Source organism: Felis catus, chromosome A3 (genome assembly GCF_018350175.1).
Source record: "Felis catus isolate Fca126 chromosome A3, F.catus_Fca126_mat1.0, whole genome shotgun sequence".
Classification (NCBI taxonomy): domain Eukaryota; kingdom Metazoa; phylum Chordata; class Mammalia; order Carnivora; family Felidae; genus Felis; species Felis catus.
The window spans coordinates 35,539,097-35,554,559 of NC_058370.1; the positions used below are offsets into that span (position 1 = coordinate 35,539,097).

Genomic DNA, 15,463 nt, shown 5'->3' on the forward strand with positions numbered 1-15,463 from the left:
AATTAGGATCTGGCCATGTAAGCTTGCAAGAGAAATATTAGCAGCTTCATTGTATGGATAAGGGGACTTCTGTTCAAAGAAGTAGGCAAACCACTTATCTAAAGCCATGCAGTTTATGAATCGGCAGATGCCGGACCTCGATTCCAGTGTGCTGGCTCCCTTCCATTTCTAAGTGCCCAGCTGGGTGAACACCAAGGTATTGAATTTCAGGTTGTAAGAAAGGCGCTTCTATGTTCAATAGTATATTTCAGGGGTGCCTGGGTGGCGCAATCGGTTGAGCGTCCAACTTCAGCCAGGTCACGATCTCGCGGTCCATGAGTTCGAGCCCCGCGTCAGGCTCTGGGCTGATGGCTCAGAGCCTGGAGCCTGTTTCCGATTCTGTGTCTCCCTCTCTCTCTGCCCCTCCCCCGTTCATGCTCTGTCTCTCTCTGTCCCAAAAATAAAATAAACGTTGAAAAAAAAATAGTATATTTCAGTAGAAACAGATCTAAAAGGAGGAAGATGTATAGCCACAAGGACTTAAGAAGAAAATTATGAGGAATCCATGAGCTTTAAGAGGGCACCCAGTGGAAAACATCGGGATGAAAATAGAAGGGCAGGAGCCACTCAGCCCAGCTGGAAGGTGTGTGAGGCTTTCATGTTATAAGACATTAAATAGGCATGGGAGCCAAAAGGTCATGATGGGGCAGTCCTCAGCTCTCAGAATTGCTGCGAGTCATTTCAGCTAAGAGCATAACAACCACCTGATACACACTTGGGTGACAACTCTCAAAAGGTGGAGGTGGTACTCAAAGAAAACATCCCTCCAAACTTAATTCTGACCAATGAGGAATTGCACATCAGCCACATTGAAATGAGAAGGATCTTTGGGAGAAACTCTTCCCTTGGGTCAAAAGGAAATAAATGCCAGAAAATGTCAGAGAGTTGTCTTGTACTTCAAGAAAGTTGATTACAAACATTTTCAAGGAAATGATGAAGCCCACAGAAATGCAACTAAGAAGGATGATGTGGCTCTAAACACGTAGATCCTGAATGCAAAACTGTGAATCATGAAAACAGAGAGAGGATAGAGAATCACAGAGTAATTACAATGGAAGCATTCTTTGATGAGCTTTTTACATAAGCTCTGCTAGGGGAGAATACAAAATGGTGCCACAAGTCCTCAAGAACGGAGTGGCTACACCTGAGCATTTACCTCTCTTGATTTTTCCCTGTTTCTGAGAGTAGGGCAGTTTTTGATGTGATGGCAGGGGTTGGGGGGGAGGCGGTTAATGAGCAAGGAGAGCCTCAACTCTGGAAGACTGGAAGACTAGAAAACATTGAAGATGACAAAGATGAAGCAGACCCAGAGAATTTTGCTTTGGTATTCTCTGTGATTCTTCAAACTTAAAAGATACAAAAAAAAAAAAAAAAAAAAAAAAAAAAAAAAAAAAAAAAGACTGCCAGAAAGGATTGAAAGATAAATTGGAGAAGAAGATGGTGAGTAAGGATGCAGGGATTTTCAATGATGCCACAAGTCTCAGTTTAGACAAATTATATTCTGTGACACTGAAAGGGATGGAGTATTACATTCAATGATCTCTGAGACAGTTGTACAGACTAAAAGATTATCAGCCAGCTAGAGAAGACAAAAATCTCTATTTTCCCCAACCCCCCCCCCAAAAAAAAAGTATTGGTAGTGTGTGAGGAGCAAGTTGTAGAAGCCACAGATAATCAAATCTGATATCAGCCCAAACATAGTGGCTCTCAATCTTTTTGCCCTCAAGAACCTTTTATAATTATTAAGGGCATACCACAAAATACTTTGGTTTATGTTGTATCTAGTAACATTTATTGTATTTGAAATTAAAACTAAGAAACATTTAAAACTTAAGAGGGGCGCCTGGGTGGCTGAGCTGGTTAGGCATTTGACTCTTGCTTTAGCCTCAAGGACATGATCTCATGGTTTGTTAAGATTGAGCCCCATGTCAGGCTCTGCACTGCCAGCATAGAGAGCCTGCTTGGGATTCTATGCCTCCCTCTCTTGCTGCCCCTCCCCCACTTTCTCTCTGCCCCTCAAAATAACTAAATAAATAAATAACATTAAAGAAAACAAAACAAAACAAACAAAAACTTAAGAACACAAGCACAAAGGGTGCCTGGGTGGCTCAGTCAGTTAAGCGTCTGACTCCTGGGTTCGGCTCAGGTCATGATCTCACAGTCTCATGAGTTCGGGCCCTATGTCAAGGCTCTGTGCTGACAGCGTAGAGCCTGCTTGGGATTCTCTCCCTCTCCCTCTGCCCCTCCCCCACTTACGCTGTCTCTGTCTCTCTCAAAATAAATAAACTTAAAAAAATAAAAGAATACAAAGCACCAATCCATTAGGCATCAGACCCAGTGATGTCAAGACGTATCACATAGCTTCTGGGAAACTCCACCGTACATTTTGGAGAGAATGAGAGCAGAAAATGCGTATGATCTCTTAGTATTAGGAAAACAGGTTTGATCCTGCAGACTCCCTCAAAGAGAGAAGTTCTGGATCATACTCTGAGAACTGTTACACAAAAATTTCTCACCATGTCCCCAAGGAGATACAAATATAGATGCTCATAACAACATTACTTATAAATAGCAAATACTTGCCAATATCCTTTAGTAGAGAAATGGGTAAACTATAAAAAAAAAAAAACCCTCTAATTTCTAAATAAACTCATTTTCTGCCTATCAATATGATTTACAGCAAAACAATGTTGTAAAAAAAAACAACTTGGAGAATATTCTATCCAGTATGACATCATTAAATAAAATTCCAATATGCCGTGGAACACCTGGGTAGCTCAGTAGGTTGAGCAACAGACTTTTGATTTTGGCTCAGGTCATGATCCCAGGGTTAAGCCCCATATCGGGCTCTTCACTGAGCATGGAGCCTGCTTTAGATTCTCTCACCCCAGGGGTGCCTGGGTGGCTCAGTCGTTAAGTGTCTGACTTCAGCTCAGGTCGTGATCTCTGTTTGTGAGTTCAAGTCCCACATCAGGCTCTGTGCTGACAGTTCAGAGCCTGGAGCCTGTTTCAGGTTCTGTGTCTCCCTCTCTCTATGCCCCTCCCCCACTCATGCTCGTTCTGTCTGTTTCTCTTTCTCCCTCAAAAATAAATATTAAAAAAAAAAGATTCTCTCACCCCATCTGTCCCTCTCCCCTGCTTGTGTACTCTCTAAAATACATATATATATTTAGAAATAATAGTATTATTATTATTACTATAATAATAGTATTATTTGCCATATATATATGTATATAATAGTATACAAATAGTATACAAATAGTATTATTTGCCATATATATATACATATGTATACATATACATATACATATGTATATATATATGGCAAATAATACTATTATTTCTAAAGCCCTACTTGAAACTGAAAACCAATATGAAGCAAGTATTAAAATATGCTATCTGTTCATTTTAAATAGAGGATACAAAGGCTTTTTAATATTATCTTCTGTATTTTTTTTTTCAGCATCTTTCAAATGATTTCCAGGCTGTTACCAAGAGTGATCATTAAGTTCTAACTTCAGGCCACCTAAAATAATGGTTCTTAAAGTGTATCCCACCACCCCCCCCCCACTCATCAGTAGCATCAGCCTCATCTGAGGGCTTGTTAGACCCACAAATCACAAGGCCCACCCCAGACCTCCTGAATCTGCATCTCTAGGTTGGGGCTAGGAATCTGGGTTATGGCAAGCCACTCAGGAGATTCTGATGAAAGCCCCAGTTTGAGAACCAGAGTGCAAGAACAATGTGATCATTCAACCTGCCACTTAAATAAATGCATCTAATTCAGCAGAAATTTTGGTAACATTGCTTATGATGCTTTGTGGACAAAATGACATTAGACAGAAAAAGGAATTTCTCAAAGACACTTACCAAATGTCCTAAAAGGATCCCCCATATCTCTGGGGGTTCAGATTTTCTTCGTTTGTCTACGTGCCTTTGGCTTGAGTACATGAACTTTAACTTTTGACACAAATCTGAGCTAACCTGTGGCTTCTGGTTACATTTCTGACCATTTGGACATCCTGGTCAGCATAAACTTTGATTGATTACACCTTATGTGGATGAATTCCTTTATAATTACCTAAATCAAAGTTCTTAAAGTGCGGTTTCCAGACCAGCAACATCAGCATCACCTGGAAACTTATTAGAAATGCAAAATTCTGACCCCATCCCAGTTCTGCTGAATCAGAAACTTGGGGGATGGACCCAGCAATCTGTGTTTTAGCAAGCCCTCCAGGTGACTTTGACAGACTATAGTTTGAGATACACTGACATCAATAAATCTACACAGAAGAAGAGCGTCCTGGCAAGAGTGATATGCAATTTAAAGAAGGTTCCGAATAGGAACGGCTGAAACACTAATCAGAGAATTAATCGCAATGGCGAATCTCCATTCAGAACCAGCCTGCCTAAAGCTTCCTGAAGTGCTACACACTTCTTCCATTTACTGCTTTCGTGTGGTGATCTCTTATTTTTCTTTGTCCCCTTTAAAGGACAGCCTGAAAAAATTAGAATTGTTTGGTCTACTTAAATAACTTTGCCAAAATGGCTTTATCAGCACAATTCTTTTCACTCCTTTCTGTCAATTCCTGCATAGCTTATTTAGAGGATTGTTCTGACTTCTGAGATTGATTCTGCATGATTCATAATATGTTAAAACTATGGAAGATTCCTCCAGAGAAGGCATTTCCAAAAAGTAGATCATGCAAACCACGTGGCATACTTTGGCCCCTTGAACGCTTTTCTGATTCTAGAGATGCTATGGAGTCAGCAGGATTCTCTCAGACCAATATTGTCCAACACGTGTCGACAGCACTGACTTCACTCACAGGATCTGGAGGAGAGGATCAATCTATAGCAGTTGGTGAAAGTATCAAATAGAGATTTATTGGGTGTCCTTCAGTTCAAAATGTTTGATTAACTCCACTCTTTCTGGGGAAAATTCTACCTAGCTGATTACTGTTTTGTTATTCCTTGTCCGTTCTTATTTTCTTTCTCACAGGCAAAACTGTGCCTGAGGTCCAATTTGCATAATTCAGGCCTGGGTCTCTACTGGAGATATATTTTCCCGTCATCTTGCAGTTTGCATTTAAGTGCCTATAACAAATATTATCATTTCATACAGACTGGAGGCTCACTCATGGGCATCAGGGCTAGAAAGCCCATAGAGTGAGTAAGTGAATCATGAGGCCCAGAAGTTCAGCAGTTAGGAAACCTTGGTCCAACTCTTAGCGGAGCTGGCAAATTCTGTCAGAGAGGATAATGGGCTAGCCCATCTGAGAAACTGAAGAAATGAACTAGAAGTCCTGTTAAGTCCTACCTTCACCAAGCATGGTGGATTATCACTGAGATAGGAACCTCCTCCTTCACTGCCAGCCAGGCCCAGCTAGGACCCAGATGAATGAAAAAACACAGTGCGTAGATAATACTCTGTCCTTACTCAATAATAGACACACTCTCTAATAAGACAATGCATGTCCTGGGCCTTTAGCTAGGATGTTTTTAAGACTCTGTCTCCTTCTAGCTTGTTCCTCATCAAATAATAATGACACTCAATAACTGTTTCACTGGGGCGCTTTTCCTTCACCATGAGCCTCAATGGCAGAAAATTTTTCTGGGCACAGTGCACATTCCATTGTTTGGGTTTTATAAAAACTTGGGATAGGAGAAAAATAATAAAAAGAAAGAGCAAATTCTTTCACTCCATTATTTACTCATTAGTTAAGCATTAGCCTTCTCTTAGGGAGAAAATCATGTTCAGTAGTAGGATATGGCCTAATATCAAGCAGTAGAGTTGGTTAATTGGTCACTTTCTTTTTAAAATTTATTTACTTTTATTTTTTCAAGTAGGCTTCACACCCAGTGTGGAGCACAATGCAAGGCTTGAACTCATGACCCTGAGATCAAGACCTGAGCTGAGACCAAAAGTCAGACACTTAACCAACTGAGCCACCCAGGCGCCCCCTTTTTTATTTATATGTTTATTTATGTATTTGGTTAATTTCTATTAAATACCAGTCAATATCTCTTTTAAATAGGAGGTTCCTTTTTGTCCCCAAAGATGTATCTTCTCCAATATCCACCTTTTGAATATTTTACATTTTAGCTGGCCTAAAAGGTTTCTAAATCTTAATGAGAAAATCAAATTCACAAAATTCAAGATTAGAAGACTCTGTATTTATCTTTGGGTGGGACAGACCTACCCATTCAATACCAGAACAGAATGACCAAGACTGTGTGCACATGATGGAATGACAATTCTACTTTACTTAGCTCAGGTGGTATGTTGTAAGAATTTCCTGTAACTTATCAGCCAGGCCTCTTTCTCTGCATCCTTTAAAAATGCATCCACTTGTTTTGCCTAATCACTAACACACAATGTACTCAATATTCATCTTTACACAGAAGAGGCTACTTCATGCAGCTCAGATGTCTGCTAATACAATGAACAAGAGACCTATTGCATAACATGATGATAAACTTCAATGATGTTTAACTCCCATAGGGAGCTTTTGGACAATTTTTTAGTGGTCTACGGAATTCTTATTCTGAGATGCAGAAGGAAACAGCAACGACTGAATTTCCTTTGTAGCCTCTTGACATTTTGAAATTACTGTGTCTCCTTTCTGCTTTAATGCAATTATCTTCATGAACATACCTTGCCAAAAATCTACTAGCCACTTCTTTAAGGTAAATTATATTGTATTCTGGGACTCAAATGATTCATTCTTATTTGAAACAGCTCTCTCTTAGACAATGAAGACAAATATGAATATATATGTATATAAACATGATTATATATAAAAGGTACATATATGTGTGGACATGTATGTTTATGTGTGTATGTGTATATACATACATATGAATCATTTATTATTGTTAAAATCTGTTAGTGCTATATTTGATATGCAAGTTAAACATTCTAAAGGGCAAATTCAAAACACCTAAAGGTTGCCTATTTCATCAGAGGTTACTGACCACACTTACCAGAGGGGGTAGATAATATTCTTCAGTATGAAGACTAGCAAACACCATTTTATTTATTTATTTTTATTTAAAAATTTTTTTAAGAGAGAGAGAGAGACAGTGTGTGAGTGGGGGAGGGCAGAGAGAGAGGGAGACTGAAATCCCTGAAGCAGGCTCCAGGCTCCATGCTGTCAGCACAGAGCCGACGCAGGGCTTGAACTCACCAACTGTGAGATCATGACCTGAGCTGAAGTCGGACGCTTCACCCAGGCATCCAAACACACACCATTTTTAAGTAGAAATAAGACTTGTCTATTTTGTGATCGCATTTTATGTGTTTGATTAAAAAAAATCTCACATCTGAAAGTTGCAGTTCCTTTTCATGTGCTGCAATTTACAATAAGTGGTGAACATTATAATCACTGAAGAGTAAGTGTGGATAATCAGCAGATACTTAAAAACAAATACATGATTTAGGCATTTTCTAGCTTGCCTGTAAATATGGTGCACTGCATTAAATGAGAACATGCTTCTTAAGCCAACATAAAGACAGAATCCTCACCATACCTTCATAGGAGCCAGCTGGATGGGTGTGATGCAGGAAGGGTCTACCATGGGCTTCCGCCTGTTGGCCGTGTCTGCTAACAGGCTGTGCCACTGCTGCGGGAGGCCCGTGAATTTCTGTTCTTGCGGATCAAACCCAGTGTGAACCCTGTGTTCAAAGTTAGATGGACCAGATATTTCAATCTTTTTCTTTTTCTTTCCGAACATGATGCAAAGACCTGGGAAATGCAAACAGAAAAGAGATAATGTTTGTATCTCGCCAGCAGAAGATGATAGGAAAACTATCCATTCGCAGTTCTGTCTTTTCGATTATTCCTCTAGGTATCAGCAGCAAAAGATGAAAGTTGGATTTTCAGGGGGTGTAGATAAGATATTTCACTCATAATTTGTTTTCTCCTTGCACTTGCCATGTAGAATATACAGTTCCCTGCCCAACTGATTTTGGATTTGGCCATGTGAACTGCCTTGATATGGACTGTGCAGCAGTCCGGTGTGGAGGCACTCTGAGTAGAAGAGTAGAAGGCACTCAGAGTAGAAGGCACTCTGTGTTTCTACTTTCCTCCTTGTGCTTCTGGTGGGTGATACTCCCTCAGCCTGCATCCTGGAAGGAGAGATGCATGAAGCAGATCCAAATCCAACCTCCAGTCTGAAGCCGTGCCCAGCTGAGCCACAGGTGACTCATGAGTATGAAATCAAGGCTTATAACTAAGCCACTAAAATTCTGAACTTGTTATGTGGTATTAGCAAAGCAGAAGTTGACTAGCACACAGGGAGAAGCATCTCAAAATTTGGTGTGCACTTGAAATCTCAAACCTTTGTATGGACAGATATATGTTTATACATGAAAAATGAGGTTAGTAACCACATTCACCATATAAAATTATTATTAGGATTAAACTAGTAAACATTGGTAAAACACTCTGAAAAGTCCCTGGCACAAAGTAAGTGCTACAAATATAAATAGATCTCTGAACAAATAGAGAAGAAACTTGACTGGCATTGCCTGCAGAGAAAGGAGCTGGGGAGACAAAGCAGGGAGAAAGACCCATTTTTTCACTGTATATTATGTTTAGAACTTCGTAGCATGTACGTTGCCTATTTGAAACAATGTAGTTTACCTAATTAAAATATACCTTGTGACCAGGATACCTCTAGAAAATATTTAAAATAGTCATTGTGTGCTTTATGGTACCGAAAACATGTCAGACAACCTGGGTTTGAATCCCAGGTAGGTCTCCTATTCACTATGATCGTGGGTAACTGCTTTTCCATCTCTCAGTTTATTGTGAATAGGACCATCATGATCATTTGGGGAACCCTGAAAAACACTGTTGCAGGCATTATAAATGATGATGGTTTGGCTTCAACGTTGCTTTGTTGGGAAAGCCTTCCCTCAGCCTTTAGGCTTGAATAGGTGAGTTATACATTCATATAGCTCCATGTACATATTCTTCCCAGCATTTACCCACTTGCTATCAATTAATTAGGTGTAATGGTGTGCCTGGTGTCTTTTTTTTCCCTACCAGACATAATAGGGAAATATCTGGTAATATCTACCAGAGAAGGGGTACTATCGGCTTGTTCACTACTGCATGCAGTACCTGCTCAAGAAATATTTGCTCACAGACTAAAATCATGAGCACAGTACATTTATTCAGTGAATGACACCTGGGGTAAGAGCACCAAAGGTGTTAACATCTTCCCTTGCTCTCCCCCTCCCCCTCCCTTGCCTTTACCTTCCATTAAAATGTGTTTCTTCTCTTAACCAGTTATCCCTGCTTGGGAAACAGGGTCTTCCTGGTGCCTTCAAGTTTTCCCAAGTTCCTATTCCATCCTCTACCCGGGTGTTGGGCCGCCATAACAAAATACCCGAGACTGGCTAGCTTAAACAACAGATGTTTATTTTTCACAGTTCTGGAGTCTGGAAGTCCAAGATCAAGGCTCTGGCAGATTCGGTGTCTAGTGAGAACGGACTTCCTGCATGGCTGTCTTTTTGCTGGAACCTCACATGTTGGTAGGGAAAAAGGAGCTCTCTCTGTCCTCTTCTAACAATGGCATTAATTCTCCATTCATGAGATTCCACCCTCATGAGCTAGTCCTCTCCCAAAGGCCCCACCACTTCCTAATGAGCTCACCTCGAGGGTTAGGAGTTCAACCTACGGGTTTTGGAGGGACACATTTAGACCACAGCACTGGATATGTATTCTCTTGACAGTGATCAGATTTTTCACAGCCTTAACTCCCTAGACTCTATCAAAACCCATTTTCCCATCCATCGTGGTTGTTACTTAAGACTAATTGGGAACTAATATAAAGGGATAAAGAAAAATCAATGAAAGATAATAAGGGCTGAAAACACCTTGATGTGTTGTTTCTTTTGGAGAGCATAGCACAACTTAAAAAATTCTTTAAGTACCTTACTAAAGTGGGTTAATAAATACAGGTCGACTGACTTTAAACTTTTGAGAATACCCAAGCCAAAATGTAAAGAATTTAAGGAATCCAGTTGTGGTAGACCATTAGAGGAATGGCCCCTGATGTTTCATGCCTCCCAGTGTCCATGTCCTTATGTGGGTCTCTCCCACACTGACTCTGGGCCTGAATATGTAATTTTCTGTGGCCAATGGGACAACAGAAACCATGACACAAGCATGAAATGATCTTGGACATTGGGGTTTGCCTTCTTACTGCTCTTGGAACAAGCAGTCAGCTTGAAAACAAGGCCAAGCCATCCTGGTGGAGGATGACAGACGGTGTGGTCCAGTCACCCATCAGTGCATCCAATAATCAGCTCTGGTAGCAAAGCCACATAACTGACCAGCAGCTATCCACTAAGTGAACCCAGTCAAAACCAGGAGAAGAATCATGCAGCTGAGCTAGACCCAAAGTGCTGACTCACAGAATCAGGACATAAATAAATGGCTGTTGCTTTAAGCCATTACATAGTGGAGTAAATTTTGCCACAGAAAATACCAATAGCAAAGACCTGCTTATCATCCCATACCTTGTATCTTCAGGTGCCCATCATTTTTCTCTTTCTACTTTAGCTGCTGCAAAGTCTCAAGTAATGACATCCAATGTGGTAATTGTGTTAGCTGTTATACAATTGCATTAACTCAGAGGAACCTTGATTGTGATGTTACCATCTGGTTGGCTGAGGGCCTGGAATGTTTTCAGTGGCCAGGAAATTATGCCAAATATGTAAGTGGGTCTATATACTACCTCTCAGTATTATATCGTGAAAATAAAAATACTTTGAAAATATAATTTGGTCATGTGTTGGTGGAGTCCACTTGACATTTGAATAAACTTTATGACTATATTTTTTTAAAACAAGGTAGCAATTATCTTAGAAAAATCACTTAAATCACTTAAGGAGAGTTATTTTGCATGAATTCATACATGAACTAGCACTGAAAATGCTAGGTCAAATATTTTTAGAATCAGAATAGAAATGTTTTACTATTCCCTTCCTATTTGTGAATGTCCCAATGGTTGCCATGCCACTCATATGAAAATATAAAAAAGAAGATATCAATGAACTAATACTGTTCTTGTTCTAAAATAAGGCAGTTGTCCTGTGCTTGAATTAATTTACCTACAATGTATCCTGTGATACTACATAACTGTAATTTACATGGTTATACAGTTCTACACTTCTAGTAAGTTTGAGCTAAAGAGTTATAGAGGAAGAAACTAGACAGGAAAATTTTAAAGTTCTACATTTTCAAGCAATGTTTCCCTAAATGTAGAGAGAGCATCACCATGAGGTACAGTGATATTTCATTAGCGATGGCCATTACTCTGGTAGCAATGAGGAAACTCACACTCAGGTGAAGTAGTCCTGATGCTTTTTACACCATGAAAGAGAGAGATACATGGTAGGGGGCCCTCCTAAAATCCATGATCTGCTTGGAACGGTTTCTTCTCTTGGATATGTCCATGATCTGTCTGTACCTGGCATAGTGCTCAAGGTTCACCTTGTCTATCTCACTTAGAACTCACAATAGCCCTATTTTGGTGGCAGGGGGTGATGGGGTGTTCCAAGACCACCCTCAGGTTTGACTGGCTAGGAGAACTCACAGAACTTAGCACACACTCACACTCCAGCTGTGATTTATTACAGTGAACATATGCAAAGCATCATCAGCAAAGGGAAAAAGGCACATGGGCAAAGTCTGGAGGAAACCAGGCATAGGCTTCCTGGAATTCTCTCTCAGTGGACTCACATAGGACACGATTAATCCCTCCAGCACTCAATGGTTTCAATACGTGAAAAATGTTGTTGACCAGATAAGCTTGTGATACACTCAGTGCCTGAAGGTTTTATTCAGTATAGGTCACGTAAGTACCCTTTGCTTGAACCATGCCAAAATTTTAGAATCCAGAAGGAATTCAGGGGTTCAGCATAAACAATATTATTTGCATAAACAATTTAGGCACAGTGAATCATTCTTATCAGGGAAAGGTGGGACCCCTCCTAAAATCCAAGCTTCCATATGCAACCTTACAAATCAGCTTTTCTAAGATACGTGGTCTCACACATTAACTCTTCTCTGCACAGGAGGTGTTATTATCATATCTCTATGGAGGAAACAGAAGCTCAGAAGTCAGAAAATGGCAAGTCTGGAGAATCAGAACCTCAAAACACGTGCTTTGAATCACTAGAAAAGCAACACTGCCCTGCACTAGCTTTCTTTATCAGACATGTTCACCCCTGCGATTTTTAGGAAACTTGTTCCCCTAGAGATATGCATTAGTGGGGAAGGTGGGCTCTAATAAGGTAACTGAGATTTTGGAGATTTTTGGGTTCTGCCATGTCTCTCCAGAAAGACCCTTTTTCTGACTGAGCTGAACTCTGTCACTGAGTAAATAAGGTCAAAGGGCTGCTGGGAACCTGGACAACCCCTCAGGTAGAAAAAAGACCCCTGCTGTTCAGCATCTATGTGAATCAAGGGCATGGAATACCTTGACCTGCTCCTGAGTTCCAGCAGACCTACTTCCAGAACGATTTGGTAGAGACTATTCAGCACAGAAAATTTTGCTACAGGTTTTTAAAAAAATTTTTTTTCAACATTTATTTATTTATTTTTGGGACAGAGAGAGAGCATGAATGGGGGAGGGGCAGAGAGAGAGGGAGACACAGAATCAGAAACAGGCTCCAGGCTCTGAGCCATCAGCCCAGAGCCCGACGCGGGGCTCGAACTCACGGACCGTGAGATCATGGCTGAAGTTGGACGCTTAACCGACTGCGCCACCCAGGCGCCCCTGCTACAGGTTTTTAAATCAGGCATTTCAAGACTTATTGCTAATGTTTCCTAATTTGTTTCGTTACTAGACAGGCATGTGAGCACTCACCTGCTAGTCTGACTAAGGGTTACCAAAAGTGTGTTCCTGGGAACATCAGCTTTCTGAAAGGTGAAAAATTTAGAGGATGGAAGGTTGGTTCCTCGGGTAGGTAAATCTGGGAAACAATGGATTATATAAATTTCCTTTGTGGGACTTCTCAAGGTCTTTATTATGCTACTGTGTAGTTACATTCCTAGAGAAAGAGGGTAAACAGACCCCCGAATCCCTGTTTCCAAAAGTTTCTTGCAAAACTCAGAGCAAATACTGCTTTGATGGATGGTTTTGGTCACCACATGTTCTTTTATGGAAGTTATCCTGGAAGAAACTGAAGGAAATCCAAATCCCCAGACTCTAACACAACACTCTGACAGCTTCACTGTCATCTCAGCCCTTAAGCTGCTTTTAGCAAGACCCCAGCTGTTGGCCCCAGCTTGGGGTGTTGTCCTGCTTTATACGTATGCCTAGTCTCAAAGCTCTTGTAGGTAGCATCTCCCCATTTGGGCCTATTAGCTGGGATAATGAGTAGAGATTCAAAGGACTGGCAAGCAAGAGAAGGGCATCTGGGATCAGTTGTGTCAGGCTGCCTGGTATGGTTGTCACAGCACCTTACCAGGGACAAGAAAATGCTACTTGAAGTATATTTATATTGGGCTAATTGTGCCAGACACTGTTTTATACGTATAAACTCACGCATCCCCCTCACAATAATTTGTGTCGTAAGGGCTGTTATTATTCCCGCCATATAGATAAGGAAACTGAGTGTCAGGGAGATGAAGGAGTGCCCAAGTTCACCCAGGTAGGAAGAAACTGAAATGATATGCAAGCCCAGGCAATTCACATCCCAGGAACAGGCTCCTACACTTGCTGTCTTGAATATCAGAGCAGTCCCCACTGCTCTGTGGGATCACTGTGACCCTGGCAGCCTGTGACCCTGGCGGCCTGAGATAGAGTCTTCCTCTCTAAGTGCACATAATTCCAGATTTGCCTAGCTTCTGGAATAGTGGGAATTACTAAATAAGAAGGCATTGGAAGAAGCCATTTGAAAACATCAGCAATAGTAATACTGGGTAACACGAAATGAATATTTCCTGGAATCGGACATTGTCTAGGCTAAGTGGAATAGCCATTCTCTTATATTCTGACAGTTCTGTGAGGTATTTATTTTACAAGTGCAGGGATTTAAACTCAGGGAAGTTAAATCACATAGTTAGTTACCCATGGTACCATGGTTACCAAGTGCCAGGAATGGAGTGAAACCCAAATCTACCTCATTTCAGACTTGGCTCTTAAGGGGCCATGTTTGACTGTCTGGTTGCAAAGTCCTATTCCATTTTCAGTACGCAATTAGGAGTCAATTTTAGGCAACACCAATAATTGTGTATCTGGAACTAGCACCAGCCTGGGTGCATAGGCAAGCTGGGGAACTCACTCAAGCTCTGTGTGACATCACAAAGTAGCAGGGAATTTGGAGATAAACAGAAAAATACATGTCACCTTGCAAGATGTACATTCTTTACAAAATAAATGATTATTTATAATTTTTTAATGTTTACTTTTTTTTGAGAGAGAGAGAGAGAGAAAGAGACAGACAGATAGACAGACAGACAGCATGGACAGTGGGGCAGAGAGACAGAGGGAGACACAGAATCTGAAGCAGACTCTAGACTCTGAGCTGTCAGCACAGGGCCCAACGTGGGCCTCGAACTCTGAATGGTGAGATCATGACCTGAGCTGAAGTAGGACATTTAATTGACAAAGCCACCCAGGTGCACCAATAAATGATTATTTGTAAAGAACCCATCATAAAAATAAGAGAAAGACATGAAACTTTGGGAAAACCAAAAACTGAAATAGAAAGAAAAGATAATCATAAGATAATTCTTGGCTCATCAGTAAGTAATGACAAAAATCACAAAATATAAGGACCATTTAACATACATAATCAAAAACAGCCCACAAAATTATATTGGGAAAATAAGGGAGGTGGGCAGATTATGTAAGAAAGCTAACTTCTATCTACATAGCAAAAAATAAAAGGAGGGAGATGCCTAAAATTGCTGAAGCTGCATACATATATTTTTGGCTATATATAAAACACTGAGGGGTGCCTGGCTGGCTCAGTCAGTAGAGCATGTGACTCCGTCTCAGGGTTGTTAAGTTCAAACAGCACATTGGGTGTAGAGATAACTTAAAAATAAAATCTTTTTAAAAAAACAAAGAAACAAAACACAACTGAAAGGAAAAAAAAAAAGGTCCAAACTGAAGAAATGTCATGATGGCCTCTGGTAAGCAGAACTTGGAGTTATCATGGGGTATGGTCAGGCAATCATCAGATTTCTCGTGCTCTTTTGTAAACCACATGTGGTATATTTCTTTCCTAAAATATTTTTTTAATGTTTATTTAGTTTATTGAGAGAAAGAGGGTGTGAGCAGGGAAGGAGCAGAGAGAGAGAGAGAGAGAGAGAGAGAGAGAGACAGAGACAGAGACAGAGACAGAGACAGATAGAATCTGGAGTAGGATCCAAGCACTCAGCTGTCAGCAGAG

The 15,463-nt window shown here is 40.6% G+C and overlaps 1 protein-coding gene across 8 annotated transcripts in view; it reads right to left on the bottom strand.

Moving 5' to 3' along the window:
• PAK5 (p21 (RAC1) activated kinase 5) overlaps nucleotides 1–15,463 on the bottom strand; it is a 320,788-nt gene that overhangs the window by 97,057 nt on the left and 208,268 nt on the right. For all 8 annotated transcript variants that reach the window (XM_023251465.2, XM_023251462.2, XM_019826827.3 and 5 more), the window contains one exon: nucleotides 7,573–7,787. In XM_023251465.2, the coding sequence (XP_023107233.1) occupies nucleotides 7,573–7,776 (204 nt within the window). In that variant the 5' untranslated portion in view covers nucleotides 7,777–7,787. The remainder of the gene's footprint in view (nucleotides 1–7,572; nucleotides 7,788–15,463) is intronic.